We start from the raw sequence: 16273 nt of genomic DNA, 5'->3' as shown, positions 1-16273 counted from the left end.
CTGCGGTCTTGGACAAAATTTCTTTGCAAAGCAGATTTCTACTCCTATAACTAATATTACAGGTAAAATAAAGTCAAGGAAGAGTCGTGATATCAAAGGAAACTCGACCTGTTATTTGCTTCGGTTTGCTTCTTCTTGTTTGTTTGATTTCCTCTTGGCTTCTAGCTATGTTACTGGTGTTAATTAATTTAATCACTGCACCACTGGCCCTCCCACATTGGCCACAGCTCTCTCTCACAGCGAGGGTGCCAAAGTCATGCAGTGAAGCTCAGACACAAATAGGCATGTAATTAACTCTAATTAGGTAGAAATACTTAGAAAATGAAGTGTGCTTTAAGCTGAAAGTGAGCAGCACCTACAGTTTTTAGGTTTAACACAACACAAAGGCCATAAGAAATGTTGGCATTGTGTGTGTTTACAAACCACACGTTGCATTTGTTAGTATGCAACAGATTTGTTATAATATACGCTGTGGTTAATGTGTGGTTGTGTTTAGGCACAAAAAACACTTATGATGGTTGGGACAAGATCATATTCTGGCTAAAAACACAAATGATTAGTGGCACAATTGCATAGGCTGCCAAAAAAATCATCCATGTTTGATGGAACATGCAACCATGGGTTGTTAAAGAACAGCCTTGTTTGGTGGCACGAAAGCAGCTGGAAATGCAGCCACTGGTCCTAAGAAATACCTAGATTTAGTGGCATCAGTGCCACTGGAAATGCAGCCAAGGCAAAAAAAAAAAATCCAAATTTGGTAGCACAAACACTGCTAGAAATGCAGCCACGAGTCCCTAAAAAACACCAACATTTGGTGGCACAGTTGCCATTAAAAACAAAGCCGAATGTCACTAAAAACACTCATGTTCGGTAGAACAAACGCAGCTAGAAACGCAGATGCAGGTTGCTAAAGAAAAGCCATGTTAAATGGTGCAAATACAGCTGGAAATGCAGCCCCAGGTCCCTTAAAAGCACCCAGATTTGGTGGCAAAAACACACACTGGAAACACAGTAATGTGTTGCTAAAAAATATGTTTGGCAGCAAATACATCGCAAGAAATTCAGCCAGGGGTCACTTGAAATCGTCCCTGTTTATTGGCATAAACGCCACTAGAAATGCAGCTCGGAGTCGTGAAAAAACCCATGTTTGGTGACAGAAAAGCCACTAGAAATGCAGCCACGTGTTGCGAGAAAAAAGCTGTGTTTGTTGGCACAAAAGCTGCTGTAAATGCAGAAATGTGTTGTGTTTTATGATGGTCTGCTTGGATGTCATCACTATCCCCTCCACCTCACAATGACAATGTCAGCTCACGCACTTCGTCATTTTAGAAACATCAGTATAGTACCTATAAAAAGTACACATATGCGTACTTGTGGTTTGCAGGCCAGCATGTTGTCCTGGCAGCTGGGCTGTTTAACAATAACAACACTTTCACATGTCCAGCAGTTTGTGTCAGAGCCAAAACCTGATTAAGACAGTGAAGTATTAGTACTTAAAATAAACTCTAATTCGCAATCGAAACATGCAATTTCAATTACAGAAAGAAAAGTCTACCTGTGCTGCACTTCTTTTTGTTTTGATCAAATCCACCATCATAGGGAACATTGTTTTAATGTACTAAGAGTTGAACCATTGTTCACCGCTGGCTCACACGTGAAAACAGCCTCTCACATGGACCTGAAACGCGACCATCGGGTCGTCTCCTCACAGCAAAGCTGCATGCAGGCCTGCTGAGGTTTAAAGGGATAAGCTCGATTAAATCCTTCTAGATTGATCTTTGACACCGTCTACCCGGTATGGCTGCATCGCTTCCCTGCCACAGCAGGTAGCGAGGGCAGCGGCGGGCGGGGCTGATGATGGGAACAAGGACAATTAAGAAACAGCGAGGGGAGGAGGGGGACAACATGCAAGCTTTGTCTGAGAAGTTTGACCTTTTCCGGTGGCCATGTGACTGGAAAGAGGAGGACGAGGGGATTAGAGATGAAGATATAAAAGCACAACACAGACAACACACCACAAACTCAAGGCAAAGAAGAAATCTCAGAGCAGAGATCAGCAGTGGCCTCTTGGGATATCTGTGACAGCAGGTGAGAACAAACTCTTATTGACTTTACCTGCAGTCTTTTCTAACGTTTTCATGGGATTTAATCAGAAACAGTAATTTAACTGTGGACTGGTTATAGATAAACAAATGCTAAAAAAGTAGACAATGCAAGAATTTAGATGAGGATGATTTCGACTCTGATGAAAAGGTTGGATTTAGTGCAAATATCCATTTGTGCATTACTAGTTTACCCTTTAAAGTCTGAATCAATATCAGTCTTCTTGCTTTGTGTTCAGACACCAAGAACAAGAATTTAGACCTGAAACCTGAGAATACTGGGTTGATACTTTTGAAAACATAAAAACAAAAACATAATCAGCAAATTGGCAAGTAATGTCCAGCAAAGACAACAAAAAGTAAAAAGAAGAAACTAAATAAAATTATTAGATTTAAAAAAAATGTTCAGAAAACTATATTTATAATTCTTACTATATATTTAAAATTACTTTACAGTGAAATAAAAACAATTTCTTGTTTTTGTTTTAAAGTTGTTGTTTTTTTTAATTTGTAATTTTCAGGTAACTTTTTTCTTTTTTTTTTTACTAATTTCTTGCTTTTGAGGTCATTTCTTAAGTTTCTCATCACCTTCTTCCCATGTTTTTGAAAGAAATGAAGGCAGTTTGTTTTAAAGGGTTAAAAGTAAACTAATACAGGAAACAGCTTAGATGCAAAAAGTTTGGACACAGGTGAAAAAGAAGAGGAATGAAAACTTTTATAAGTTTTATTTATCCTGTACTAATAACATGGTTTGCTGCAATTTAAAAAGTGGACAAAAATTGGATAAAAAATGATCAATCGTAGCTTGAAGTTAAAGATGTAGTCAAGTTTAGAAAAGCAATAACAAAGAAAGTCTTAAGATGCATGAGTTGAAACTTAAAGGGACAACAGGTGCATCCTCTAATGCCCGGTGTAAAGAGGATTGACTTCAGTCACAACAACAGATGGCTGATAACATGTCGGGCAGCTCTGGTGCAGCTTCACAGATCACATGAGCGCAGAAGGATAGTCTGCTCATCTGTAACTCTATCCACACGCAGTCTAGATCTGCCGCCGCCGCCGCTGCTGCTGACAACGCAGGTGGCTCATATGTTTGAGTTACATAAAGTGCCAACGCAGGGTGTTTTCCACCTTTGTCAAATAGTCTTAACAGGATTACCAGTGTCAGGAGTCAGAGGAAGGCGGGTGACACCGGGAGATTAGGCAGGATACGGTTTAAGATCAGGACGTTTGGTTCAAGAGGTCCGCTGCACAAAAGCAATTAAGTAAAATGTTTAGATGCAGTGATGAAATCTGCTGATGATGTGACTGAAAACTTTAATAACTTTAATAACTTTAAGGATCAAACATGAGCAGTTAAATGGGCGTCTAAGCTGAAGTTAATGGAAAAGTCTGACGTCCCGCTGCATACAGCATCCCTGTTGTTAAAGAAGGGCAATTAGTCCTCTGCGGATCAGAGTGGGATTACAGCTAATCTGGCTGTTTAAACTAATCTGCATAATCTGCACTGATTGGCATCGAGAGCTGGAAGGAAACAGGATTAGCAGAGAGGACAAAAGAGCAGAGGGCAGAGGAGGCTGTGATCGGTTTCTAAAAACCATCCTCTGTGTTGTTTCAGAGACCCTCAGCAGAAATGAACGCCAGCCCCCCTGCAGGAAGCGCCCTGGCCCCCGGCGGAGCAACCGGCCCCACCACACCCAAGAAGGGGCCACCCAAGTTCAAGCAGAGGCAGACTCGTACATTCAAGAGCAAGGCCCCCAAACCAGGCCAGAAGGGGTAAGAAAATATATATGTACATATATATATATATACATATATATCTGCTAGGGCTGTGAGCGTTCACCCGTTAATCATGATGCAGTTAATGTTAATAAATAACGTAGTTCTTTAATAATCCTGGCGAACACTGCTGTCTTTAAGAGGCTGAGATTTAAAGTTAAAGTGAAGATACTGGTATTACATGAAACTAGAGGAGGTGGGGAATCTGGTGGTATCATGTCACGCTAACTTCTCAGTAAGGGGGATAAAAAATGCTCCAACGTTATGCTAAATTTGGGCGATTTCACATAGAGTTTTGGGCCAAACCTTGCTGTTTTTTGCATGCAGTGTACATTATTATTGTATTTGAATATTTCTGCATACTGAAATTGCTCCCACCTACGAGCTGAGCACACAGGTGCAGCTAGTAAGACTGAGGCACGATTTTGGAGTGTGAATCTCACAGAGACATTGCTAAATGGGTGGAAACTGACTGGAGAACAGTCAACATAGTGGAAAAAGTGACGTCCTCAGGTTGTTGTGACCAGTTAGTTAAATGTCTTACCGTCGTGGGGATCAGTAGTTTCACGCAACTGGAACTGGAAGTCCTAAAAAAGTGCAAAACCCAATCAGGACACTTTGATAAAGAATTGCATCACCTTGTTAATATGAACTTTAAAACTGTTTTGTTAGGCAAAATAATTTTAAACATGCGATTAAAAAATGTGATTAATTGCAATTAAAAAAAATCATGACAGCTCTAATATTTCTTCATATTAGTGCAAATAAATCAACTCACACTCACCTGTGTGTTGTCCCTCCTCCAGCTTTGGTGACGACATCCCCGGCATGGAGGGTCTCGGCACAGACATCACGGTGGTGTGCCCATGGGAAGCCTTCGGCGACATGGAGCTCAGCGACTTGGCCAAATACGGCATCATCTAAACCTGCTGCCTCCTGCCTTCCCCACCTGCCTGCACCTCTCCTCTGCCTAATCCTCTCCGCCCTGCCTTCTCTCCGTCCCGGCTCGGCACGCCGCGATAAGGCTGCCGGCAAACCCCCTAACGCCCTCTCGTCTATCTACCTCATGCTTCTCTCCACTAAGTGGATGTAAAGTATAATAAAGCTGCTTTTTATATTATATGATACTGTTTATATATTCTGAATATATATATATATATATATACTTGAATGAGAAGACGAGAAAAAAACTCCACATACCTTATTCCCTTTCCCTTCATCTATTTATCATAGTCTTCTCCTCTCTTCTCCTCCCTCCTCTTTCAGACTCCCCCTCTCTCCTTCCCGCCACTCCTCACCCACGGCAACGGACGCAAGCAAAACACTAGTTATTACTGGCTTGTATTTGCTTATAGCTGTCTAAAAAATGTAAATATTTTGACATTTTGACCTTGTCTCCCATCCCACCTTTTGTACTTCCTCCCGCTGTTATTTTGCGTTGGATTTTTTACTTCACTGTAAACACCAAGGGGTGCAAGGAGAGCGTGCAACATGTCCGAAACAGCGAAAACAACAATGCACTTTCACGTGAGCACGGAGGATGATCTCCCTTTTTTATCCCGTATCTCTCTCCTTGCTGCTATCTGAACCCACGTCCCTACGTAGAGAGAACTGAATGTTTTGTGTTGCATCACAATGCCACCAAAAAAAAACGTACTGTGAACTGGTCTGTCCTGATAGCTGCAGTAAAATGCATATATTTTTAGTACTCACTTTGTCCGTGTCTTCTTTTTCTGGAACACCCTGATAAAAAGAAAAAAAAGAAACAAAAGCACAGTAAGAAATGAATCACAAGCAAAAACATGTCAAACAAAGGGAAGCAATTATGGATTGATATCTTTAAAAAAAAAGCCTTGAGTGAGAAACAAAAGGACTCTACAACATTTTACAGCAGTCTTATGACTCAAATTGGGGACATTTTTCTTCTGTGTCTTAACTACAACAATGTCTGAGTGCATTTAATAATAATTACTGCTCATTTCAAGACTGAGAGGCTCTTTGTTGGAAAAGAAAATCAAAACATGGCTTTAACAAGAAACTATTCTTTTACATCTCACAAGGGAAATAAATGATCTGGTATTAAGTACAAGATGTAGCTCACAAATCAAACCCCGGACTATATTCAAACAGTAACTAGTATGTTTCTCAGTCCTAATCCTTATTTATTGATTAACATACACTACATTAACCAAAAATATACCACAATACATAGAAACTGGATGCAAAGATGACACCAATTCAGTTAATGGAGTTCCTCGCCGGATGCATACTCTCATAGACTTTACATTGTGATGACGTCACAGATGTTTTGACGCTTTTCTGGATTTGAGGAAAGTTTTACAAATCTAAAACCTCCATGGATAAAAAAAATATCACAACAGAAAGAGTCATAATTAACCTTATTGTATCTTGCCCAAAGATACTTCAGCTTGTTGACTGTTGGAGCCGATAGACGGGTTTCCTTTACAGATTTGCACAAAACTTAGGCCATATTTTCTAAATGTCAATGAAACACAACTGTGAGAAGACTTAAAATCCACTGAGTGATGTTATGAGACTTCTCCTCTCATGATCACGTTCCAGTAACCATGCCGATGGATGTTCAAAACATTAGCAGGTTTATTTCTATTGCAGTCACAGCACTAGCCGTCATTATTTCCAATCGAAGGCCATGTGGGAGAGTTATACGAGCGATAATATAAAGGCAAGCCCTTAATACGTGGGAGCAGCCACGTATGAGGGATTTCTGGGAGCTTATAGTCCACGATTTCACAGAGGAATTGTGGATTCAAAACTGCCAGATGATCCACTCAACTTTTGAGGAGTTATGCAATTCAATAACAGCTCTTGTAGCTCCTGCTGCATCATGGGAGCCGGTTCCTACTGACAAGCACAAAGACATAGCCTCATGTGACCTAGAGAAGCCAAAAAAAAGTGTTTCCATTGCAGTTTTGTGAAATATGGCATTTTCGAATTGCCTGAAATACCACCTCATATGAGCGTAAATACTTTTTTTGTGATAATTTTTTTTTTTTTAAATCAACATGCGATTTGAGGGTGAATTGAAACCCACCTAATGTCAATAATGTGCTCATTTAAAGCCAACCAGGATATTCTTTCTCAAGTAGTTTTGTTACCTAAACTTAACCGTGTAGTTTTGACACACATGTTTAACAGTACGACCGTTAGTACGTGCAGTAAAATATGATTTTTGGACTCACTGGGTGTATTTTCATGGACCCTAATATTAATGTTTTGTTTTTGTTCTTGGTTGAGGGAGCTACACAACATTAACGTGTAAATTCCATTGCGTATAACAGCAAAAAGTTAAAATATTTAAAATTTGGACCGCATTGCCGTCTACCATTAACGTCAGTATCCTCTGCCAGTTCACTATAATCACATCCAGATTGTGTAACATCTGTGTGATTTCATGTGAACGCAGCATCGAAAAGCCCCTTAAAAAGCTATGAAAATAAATAACTTAAACTCTAAAATTCACAGAATTTTTCACCACATCTTCTGTCAAAACCCAATCTGTTGCCAGCTGCTCTCAGACGCTTCAGTTTGGCTCTTTTTTAAAAAATAATGAGCCTCTATCATGACTGAGTGTCTGAGAATCTGCAAACAAATGTTTCTCTTCTTTCCATTTCAGCCCAACCTGCCAGTAACAGAGAACTGCGTGTGATACTTAAAATAAATGACGTCATGCTTGAATTCCTCTGGTGTTAGGTGACAAATTAGGGAGATTTTTGGTCGGAAATATTCCGTAGATTGACATTATTTTTTGGTACCTTTTATACAAACACATGTATGTGCATATTTTTGGGTCCTGCAGCGAACAGTGTTCATAATTAGAGAGATAAAGTTGTGTTTTGGAGCCTGACTTTACAGTTGAAGAGTGACTTGAGGTTCAACCGAACACACCCTGTAAACTCTGCCTGTACAGGCATGAGTGGAGGAGCTACGTACGGACTTGTAAAAGCCAACAGTGAGAAGCACTCCACCTGAGGCTAAATCACCAAAATGTTGTGGCTGTGATTTCCCAGTCACTAAGGTGACGGCCGGTGCTGTTCTGGATCCCGACAAGACCGGGATGAGTCAGTCTGAGTCTCGCCTGAACTCCATTACATCAACGAGCCTCTGCCCTCCACCTGAGCTCGAGTTTTACATGAACATCCCAACAGAATCCCACATAAAGTGCACATTATGCAGAGAGGAGATGCAAATTCTCGGGAAATGGGTGCACGAGCTCACCCTCCGTGTGGGTGTTTGTGTGCATCATCACCTCCAGGTGTGTGAGCCCCACCCATCGGTCCGAGGGAGGGACCAGGGAGGCAGGAGGGGTCTGACAGGAAGGTGTGAGCAGGGCTGCAGGTTTCTTTTGTGATTGTCCAACCTGTTGAGGTGGAAACAGTCTCCTGTCCCGTGTCCCAACTCTTCCTCATCTCGTGCTCTTCCTGCAGAGACATGGAGACATTATCAGGATAGAGCGGCATTAAGCGGTCATCACTGCAACACTTCCGGGCAAATTTAAAGACCGGAGTGGGATTTCGGAGCTCACACCCCGAAGGATAAAAAGTAAGGTTCACAGTTTTTTTAAAGGTTTCGTACAGCTTTTCTGATGCCGTCTTATTTTCAGGTGGAGCTTTAATAGATAACGTCATAGTCAGCAAACATGTAGAGCTGTTTTCCTCAAAATACTGAGTGACATTTCTGGGATTTATACGGTGGTCCTGAGGGTCAAAACACTACAACATTTCACAAATCAAAACAACGTTTGAGAAAACAATATTTCAGGCAACTCAACAACATTTTACAAAACAAGTTAACATTTTACAAAACACAGCATTTCACAAAAGTTCTCAAAAGTTTCAGTGTTTTCTGAAATGTTGTGTTTTGTGAAATTTTGTTGTGTTTTGACCCCTTAGGGCCACTGTACATTTATGTACAATCGATGTCTTCTTTTTTTTCTAATAACAGCTTTAATAACTGGCTAAAATCAGATGATCACGCCTTATAATTAAGTGAAAATAATCTACTGACACCACAAACATTATCCAGTGTCGGGCAGAGTTAAAGGTCATATTTAGCGGATGATAAAAGCCGTATTTGAATCTCTGACGCTGCAACAAAGGTTTCGTTACAGGCTGGAGGAAGTGGCGGCAATCAGGGATATCTCTCAGCTCCCATCTGCGTATAAACCCCATCCCCTCGTGTGTGTGTGTGTGTGTGTGTGTGTGTGTGTGTGTGTGTCTTTATGAGCTGATGCAGCAGAGTCGTCTCTTTCATGTCTGTCTCTCTGTCCCAGCCTCACCTCCATGTTGCAGTGTTTTCTCTCCATTCTTTATTCCAGGCTGACACACTCCTCTGCCTTGTTCTGGCATGTTTACACACTCCCTGCTCCCGCGCTCGTCACTCTCGCTGTCAAACCGCTCTCACTTTTGTCTTTTCCACGCTGTGACCTCTTTATCCTGTCTTCTGTTTCTTTCGCTTGTCAGTCAGCGCGCTGCTAAAGCATGCAGGGAATCTCGTACTTCAGGGATACTCAGCTTGCTTTGCTTGGGGGCCACTTTTCCAAAACGACAGGAGGCCGGGGGCCAGTCGCAGCAGCCCCATACATGTCTCTAGGATCTTAGGACATTTCTAGGATGTCTCTGGGATTTTAGGAATTTTTGGGGATTTCAGGATGATTCTTGGAGTCGTTTTTAGGATTATGGGATGTTTGGGGAATTTTAGGACATTTCTATAATTTTAGGACATTACTAGGATTTTAGGACGTTTTTAGGATTTAAGGACGTCTCCAGGATGTTAGGACATACGTATTTCTGATTTTAGCATGTTTCTAGGATTATAGGATGTTTTGGGGATTTTAGGACATTTCTCTGATTTTGGGACTTTTCTGGGATTTTAGGATGTTTTGGGGGATTTTAGGACACCTCTAGAATTAGGAGCTTGGCTCGGGCCTCTGTTGGGCGTGAGGGATTCTCCACTGGAACTTTTTTTGATAAACAAGCTCTATTTTAATGCTGTTTTATGCACTTTGGTACCTTACGTTTGTTAAAAGCATAAAAAAGATCTCAGCGTGAATCATTTCATATTTAGGAGGCTGTAAGTTGAGGATCACTGTTGTTCTTAATTTTGAAATATTTGTGCTTTTTGTTTTTAGGAGATCTTCTGTATCAAAGGAATCCTCAGGTGGATTAAAAATGGCCTTTTTTACCCGAGGATCCCTTTTCCACCTCCTCCTGCTCCTCTTTGTCCCTCTCACCTGTCTCAGCCAATCAGACAACAGCAACTCAATCAACGCCACAAAGCCGTCCTCTAATGACACGTCCCTGAGGGGCGTCAAAGGCTGCGGCAGAGAACTGGACCCCATCTACAGGTACCTGTGCGACCGCCGGGCAGCGTGGGGTATCGTCCTGGAGACTCTGGCGTCCGCAGGCTTCCTCTTCAGCATCGGGCTCCTCCTCGGCCTCCTGCTCTGGTCTCTGTGGATCTGCATCTCATCCAGGAACCAGCGCAGCAGCATCGGAGGCACGGTGGCCAGCATGACCATGTTCCTGTTGGCCACCGCCGGGATCTTCGCCATCACCTTCTCCTTCATCATCCGCCTCACCCCTCAGACCTGCCCCACCAGGCTCTTCCTCTTCAGCGTCCTCTTCTCCCTCGCCTTCGCCTGTCTCTTAACTCGCTGTTTGGCTCTGCTGGGCTTCGCGGCGGCCCGAGGCTGGGGGGAGCCGGCGTTGACCCTGGGGCTCTTCATGGTTCAGGTTATCATCTCTACGGAGTGGCTAATCCTCGTGTTGGTCCGGGACAGGAACCCGTGTGAGTACAGCCAAAAGGAGTTTGTCATGCTGCAGATCTACGTGCTCTGCATCCTGGCCATCGCCTTGATCCTGTCGCTGCGCCTCTTGTGCCGCTCCTGCTTCACGTACAGCTACAGCTACACCGGCGCCGCCCGCCAGCAGAGCCGAGCTCAGGCCACGCTGCTCTTCCTCACGCTGCTGCTCTCCGCCTGCGTCTGGGTGGTGTGGATCACCATGCTCGTCAGGGGGAACCCGAAGCTGGACCGGCAGCCGCAGTGGGACGACCCGGTGCTGAGCATCGCCCTGGTGTCCAACGGCTGGGTGTTACTGATGGGATACGGTTTGTCCCAGATCGCCTTCTTCTGCCAGGGGGAGGCCAAGTCCAAAGATATCCCTCTGAGCTTTGCAGGCTGGACGAGTCCCAGCGCTGATATCCCGGGACTGGCCAGCCCGAAGGAGGGGAGGGAGAACGGGAGCTTTGAGAATGACGGTGAGAACAGGAGAGGTGGTGTATTCACTTAATAAAGGCTGCAACTAACAGTTTCGTACGGTACTTTCCTGAAATTTCTCCTCGTTACACCCCCCCTTCGACAGCTAGGGAGCTACTTACTATTCTACCAACTAGTCTCCTCATTAAACAGAGAAATACACCTGTGCACCTTCTGAATCCAACTTTCTCTCAGGCACTGAAGACTGACAAGGCCTCACTTCATTCACGCTTAACAGAAACAAAATAAAACTCACCCAAATCATCTTGGTTACTCTTGCTAATAATAAAGTTTGTAAGTCCACTGTTCTAACAATCACCAGCTCCGGTTTGGTCCAAATAAATCCTTAATTCACAAAGTTAGATGTAAAAAAAAAAAGATGCCGTTATTCCCCATGGCCTCTTTCTGCAGGCCGCCGGCTGTTTACAGTCCTGTAACTTCTACATCCACAACTAGGTGTCAAAGTGTCTTCCAGCTCAGCTGCCTGTTCTACCAGATGAGACCGGAGATGGAGCTCTGGTGGTGCATGCTGTGCACTACATACAATGAGCTTAATAGAAAGAGAGCCCCTGTATTTATGACGACGTTGAAAAACCCTGGTGTACCGTGATACCGCCCGAGCCTAATCCCTCTCAGTCATCATGTATGACCCACTCTCGGTGTGAGGCGTGGCATTTTTCTGCAGAGACTTTTCCCTCTGGCAAGCGTGTTATTAAACAGTAACTGACAATCCTGCTTAGTAAACCTTTAAATTTGTCTACCCAAGGGGACATCTTCACATTGCTTGTTTGTTTTTTTATTCTAAATATATAACTTTACTCTCATTTCTCAGAGAACACCTATATGTAGAATATGTTGCTGAATGTGCAGGAAATTTTTAACATGAGCAGAATTCTCTCTGAAACACACCTGAGCGTATAAAGTCTAGGGCTTTATAAATTAACTGTAACAAATTAATGTATCATTGACGTAAACAAGGGTCACATGCACATTTAAAGACGATACACTTTCCCAACAAACGACACAAAGCAGAATGGAAAAGTAAACTTTGTGTGTGTTGACTCAGCAGTGATAACATTAAACAGTGAAGGTTGATCTGCAGGAGAATAAATATTTGAAAGCAAAACAGCAAAATGCCTGAGAGTCTCATTGCATGATATGCCATCATAGCTGATTTTTATATTTTGTTTGCCTGAATTTTGCATTTCTCTTAAAATATTTTTTCAAATTTGCACCATAAATTGATACATAAATATTAACCAAAAGAAAATTGAGTGTTTTGTGCCTAAAATTTCTTTGGGAAGGAGCCCCAAACCCTCCATTAAATACATACTTACCGATGTTGAAATGAAGCCAACATCCCTGCATGGCACTACCAGAATGCATTTCACGGCTGCTTACATAGACGATGATTAGGAAGTGTGGAAATGGCCGATCCTGTCAACACAAATGTTTACATATTAATTTAGCACTGGTGTGTTTTACTGCTTTTGAATTCAACTTTTCATTTGTCAGAAAAAAATGTCTTATTTCTTCTTCTTCTGTCTTGATTACCCTGAAACCTGAGTAAACTGATTTCTAAAAAAAAAAAACACAAGTAATCAGAAAATGAGTTAAATGAATAACTAAATAAATAAATAAAGATTTAAAAAATAATGATATTTATATATTTAAATAATTTTGTGACATAATTTTTCTTAGCTTTTTCTTTTTTCCCCTGGTAATTTTCCCTAGCTTTATTTTTAAATCTACCTATTTCTTGCATTTTGGAGATCAGTCCTTACCTCGTTGCTTATTCCCTTTGTCTCCATGTTTCTGAGGGAAAAAAGCACAAATTAACTCAGTGTTCAAAGGTGAAAAAAACAAGAAAAGCAATGTTGCCCCAGTTTTCAAAGGGTTAAGAGCATTGTTTCACCAACTTTTGTACTTTTGTCTTATATTCCGGTCAAATTTTGCATACTGTACCTTTGCAACTGCAGTCACTCCGCACTTTACACTTTGTATATATGTATATATGTACAGTCTCTTAGTTTTTAGTTTTTTAAGCATATTCCTTTTATATTATATTAATATTGTTTGCTCTTTATTCTCTTTGTTCTTACTGTATGGCGCTGCTACACCCCAATTTCTCAGTTTTGAGATCAATAAAGTATATCCATCTATATCTAAATAACAATACGGCTAAAATGTATAAATGCTTCTTCACTCTTCAATCAAACAAAGCAGAAAAAGTAACCATGTGAGAGTGTGGCAGCTATTTCAGATTCCCTGACAGAAACCCTTTACGTGAATAATAACCAGGAGTCAGAGTGAATATGGAGCCGATGTCCAACATTAGAAAATGAATTCCTCCATCAGTGCGCGCGGCTCTTTATGATGAGCAGAGTATAATGAGCCGATAATGAACCAGCTGTATCATGTGTCTCCCTTCAGGCAGGAGGACGAATCAGTCTCTGCGGTCGCCCTACGAGTCCGGATTCTCCGTGACAGTGAGTAATAAACCATCAGGATTAACAAACTTCACAATTAGGCAGCGTGACCTTTGACTGCTGCGCGCATTCAGCTGAGTCGCACTGTAAGGTTAATGAACGCGCGCTTTATCGCGCGCATTAACTGCTCTGACGTGACGGATGTTTGATTCTGATGTTTCAGGAAATCGACCCTGAGAAGGATTACACCATCCCTCGCCCGCAGACCACCAACTTCCTGGAGCCTTATGACGAATACTGATTAAAATTATTGTCCTATCTGCTCCTCACCAGTGGTGGAACAAGTATCCATACCCTTTACTCAATTAAAATACTAATACCACACTGTAAAAATACTCTGTTACAAGTTAAAAAGTCCTACATTGAACATTTTACATGAGTATATTTTACTGAGTACTATAAGTGTATTCAGGGGAAAAGTAAAAGTACCCAATGCAAAAAAAATTCTAAATAAATAAAAACAAACGAAACATTCCAAAAGCTGAAAATTGTAAAAGAAAAAAAAACCTCAAAATTATTTAGAAAAAATAAAATAAAACCCTAAAAACTTAAAATTATTTTAAAAAAACAATTGAAAAAGCACCTCAAAAATCAAAATTCATTAAAAAAAACATCCCAAACTGTATATTTAAAAAATGAAAATAAAATCTAAACACTAAAAACTCAAAATAGGTTTTTTTAATAGAAAAAAACTAAAAAAAATTGTAAAAACACCTCAAAATTGTAAAAACACAGCTCAGAACTATTTAAAAACAACCAAAATCAAAATTATTGAAATACAATAGAAAAACACCCGAAAAAATTTTAAATTTACCAAATTGTTGGCAATTAATTTTTCTCTCAATATGTCAATCCTAACTGTTTGTTTATTTATAACTAAAACAAAACAAAACATATTTTATAAATTTTAAAAATGTTTTTTAATGCAAAAAAACCTAATCTGTAACGTAACTAAAGCGTTCAGATAAATGTAGTGAAGTAAAAAAAGACGATATTTTCCTCTGAAATATTGTGGAGGAAAAGTGTAAAATGACATGAAAAGAAAAAGCTTGTACTTCAGTACTTGAGTAAATGTACTTGGTTACGTTCCACCACTGCTCCTCACAAACACACAAATGCACATAAACTGATATTTTCCAAAAACTGGGGGCGACCCAACACATGCACTAATCTGTTCTTGGCACAAAAATGCGTTTTTCTGTTTTCTTGTGCAAATGTAAATATTTTTCAAATGCAGCAGTGGGATGTGAAACCCTCTGTCCCCAAAAAAGAAGAAAAGACTCAGCAGAATGACTCATCTGAGTTTCATCATGCAGGCTGGATGGGTTCAGATAGTCCAGCTTTTCTCTGGCGGGAAATCCACATCCCAAATGCTTAGAAGAAGTGTCTTTATGTTGTGAGTGTGTTGCTCTGAGATGGTATATAATAGCCCTGAGGCACTAGAGGAGGCGTGAAACTGTCACTGTGAAGGTGCCAAACTGCTGAGCGGAGCAGAGGCATCTGTGAGAGAGGAGAGGAGGAGAGACGAGATGAGACGAGACAGGAGGAGGAGAGGACAGGAGACCTGTCAGCACCGTGGGAGGCTCGTGCCATCACTGATTAACATCTTCATATTCAAAGTTACATTACAGTCGCCGGCTGCTGCACTGAAAACACAGGATGTGCTCTGGGTGCAGACGAGGTGTGTGTCCTCTCACACACACAAACTGACTCTACACACACATGCTGGTGTTATCAATAAAAAGGTTTGCTTATAAAAGAGGAGTTTTTTTTGGTTTTCTCAAACCTTTTGCTTCTCCCACTCACAATCTGCACAGATGGCACACCAAAAAGCCAATTAACTCACAACCAGATTGAGTGCCATGCCTGCAGGCGCCTGCTGCACCAACACGCAGGAGACACGCAGCACCGCGGAGGAGCCAGCAGGGGGCAGCGTTTAGATGCACCAGTCAGAGGTGATGGACAAACGGACAGAGAGGAGGAGCGTTTCCGCAGCAGCAGCAGCAGTATAACTCCATGTAACACCTCCTGCATGCATGATTTTCCTCACCTTTTTCCTTAAGGTTCCCAACATGGGGGTCCTGACCACATTAAGGGGTCACCGAAGCTTAACAGGGGACAGGAGACAGGGGACAGGGGCCATCACTTCAGGAGTGGGAACAGATTGTGCAGGATAAAGCACAAGACTTTTATTGAGTGATTTATCGATCCGTGTGTCATCCGTTTATTCAAATATTCAATTCTGACTGGCAAACTAAAAAAACTACAAAACGAGTGAGAATTTCGGGTTTTTTTTGTAGAAATCAAATTTTGCAAAAAGACGTGTTTTTTAGTTATTTGCTTAAAAGGAAAAAATCAAATAAACAAGAAAACAAAAACAAAATAACTAGTAAATCTTACGTTGTTCTTTGTTTTTAATTATTTATTTTCCCATTTCCTATGGCTTCGCGATACTGCGGCTTCGCGCATGCGCAGCTAGAAGACTGACGCTCAGAGTTTAGGACACGACAGGTGAGAAGATTTCAGACACATTTCAGGTATCAGAGTGAACAAACTGGATGAACAGCTGGTGTAAAGTGACTTTAGGGCTCAGAGTTAAGACCGAC

At 41.4% G+C, this 16273-nt stretch overlaps 2 protein-coding genes across 2 annotated transcripts; both read left to right on the top strand.

Annotated features, from left to right (window-relative positions):
- The first annotated feature begins 1976 nt into the window (after positions 1 to 1976).
- On the top strand, positions 1977 to 5589 carry pde6hb (phosphodiesterase 6H, cGMP-specific, cone, gamma, paralog b). The gene is made up of 3 exons (XM_042505642.2): positions 1977 to 2088; positions 3721 to 3878; positions 4688 to 5589. The coding sequence occupies exons 2-3, from the start codon at positions 3736 to 3738 to the stop codon at positions 4803 to 4805; spliced, it is 261 nt and encodes an 86-aa protein (XP_042361576.1). The 5' UTR covers positions 1977 to 2088; positions 3721 to 3735; the 3' UTR covers positions 4806 to 5589.
- A 2675-nt stretch (positions 5590 to 8264) lies between these two features.
- LOC121957305 (G protein-coupled receptor family C group 5 member D) lies at positions 8265 to 15426 on the top strand. The gene is made up of 4 exons (XM_042505875.2): positions 8265 to 8462; positions 10051 to 11180; positions 13612 to 13667; positions 13831 to 15426. The coding sequence occupies exons 2-4, from the start codon at positions 10091 to 10093 to the stop codon at positions 13906 to 13908; spliced, it is 1224 nt and encodes a 407-aa protein (XP_042361809.1). The 5' UTR covers positions 8265 to 8462; positions 10051 to 10090; the 3' UTR covers positions 13909 to 15426.
- Positions 15427 to 16273: the final 847 nt, after the last annotated feature.

Source organism: Plectropomus leopardus, chromosome 18 (genome assembly GCF_026936395.1).
Source record: "Plectropomus leopardus strain MGB_pleo_1.0 chromosome 18, ASM2693639v1, whole genome shotgun sequence".
In the NCBI taxonomy this organism is placed as follows: Eukaryota; Metazoa; Chordata; class Actinopteri; order Perciformes; family Serranidae; genus Plectropomus; species Plectropomus leopardus.
This window is presented reverse-complemented; position numbering and strand designations above follow the sequence as displayed.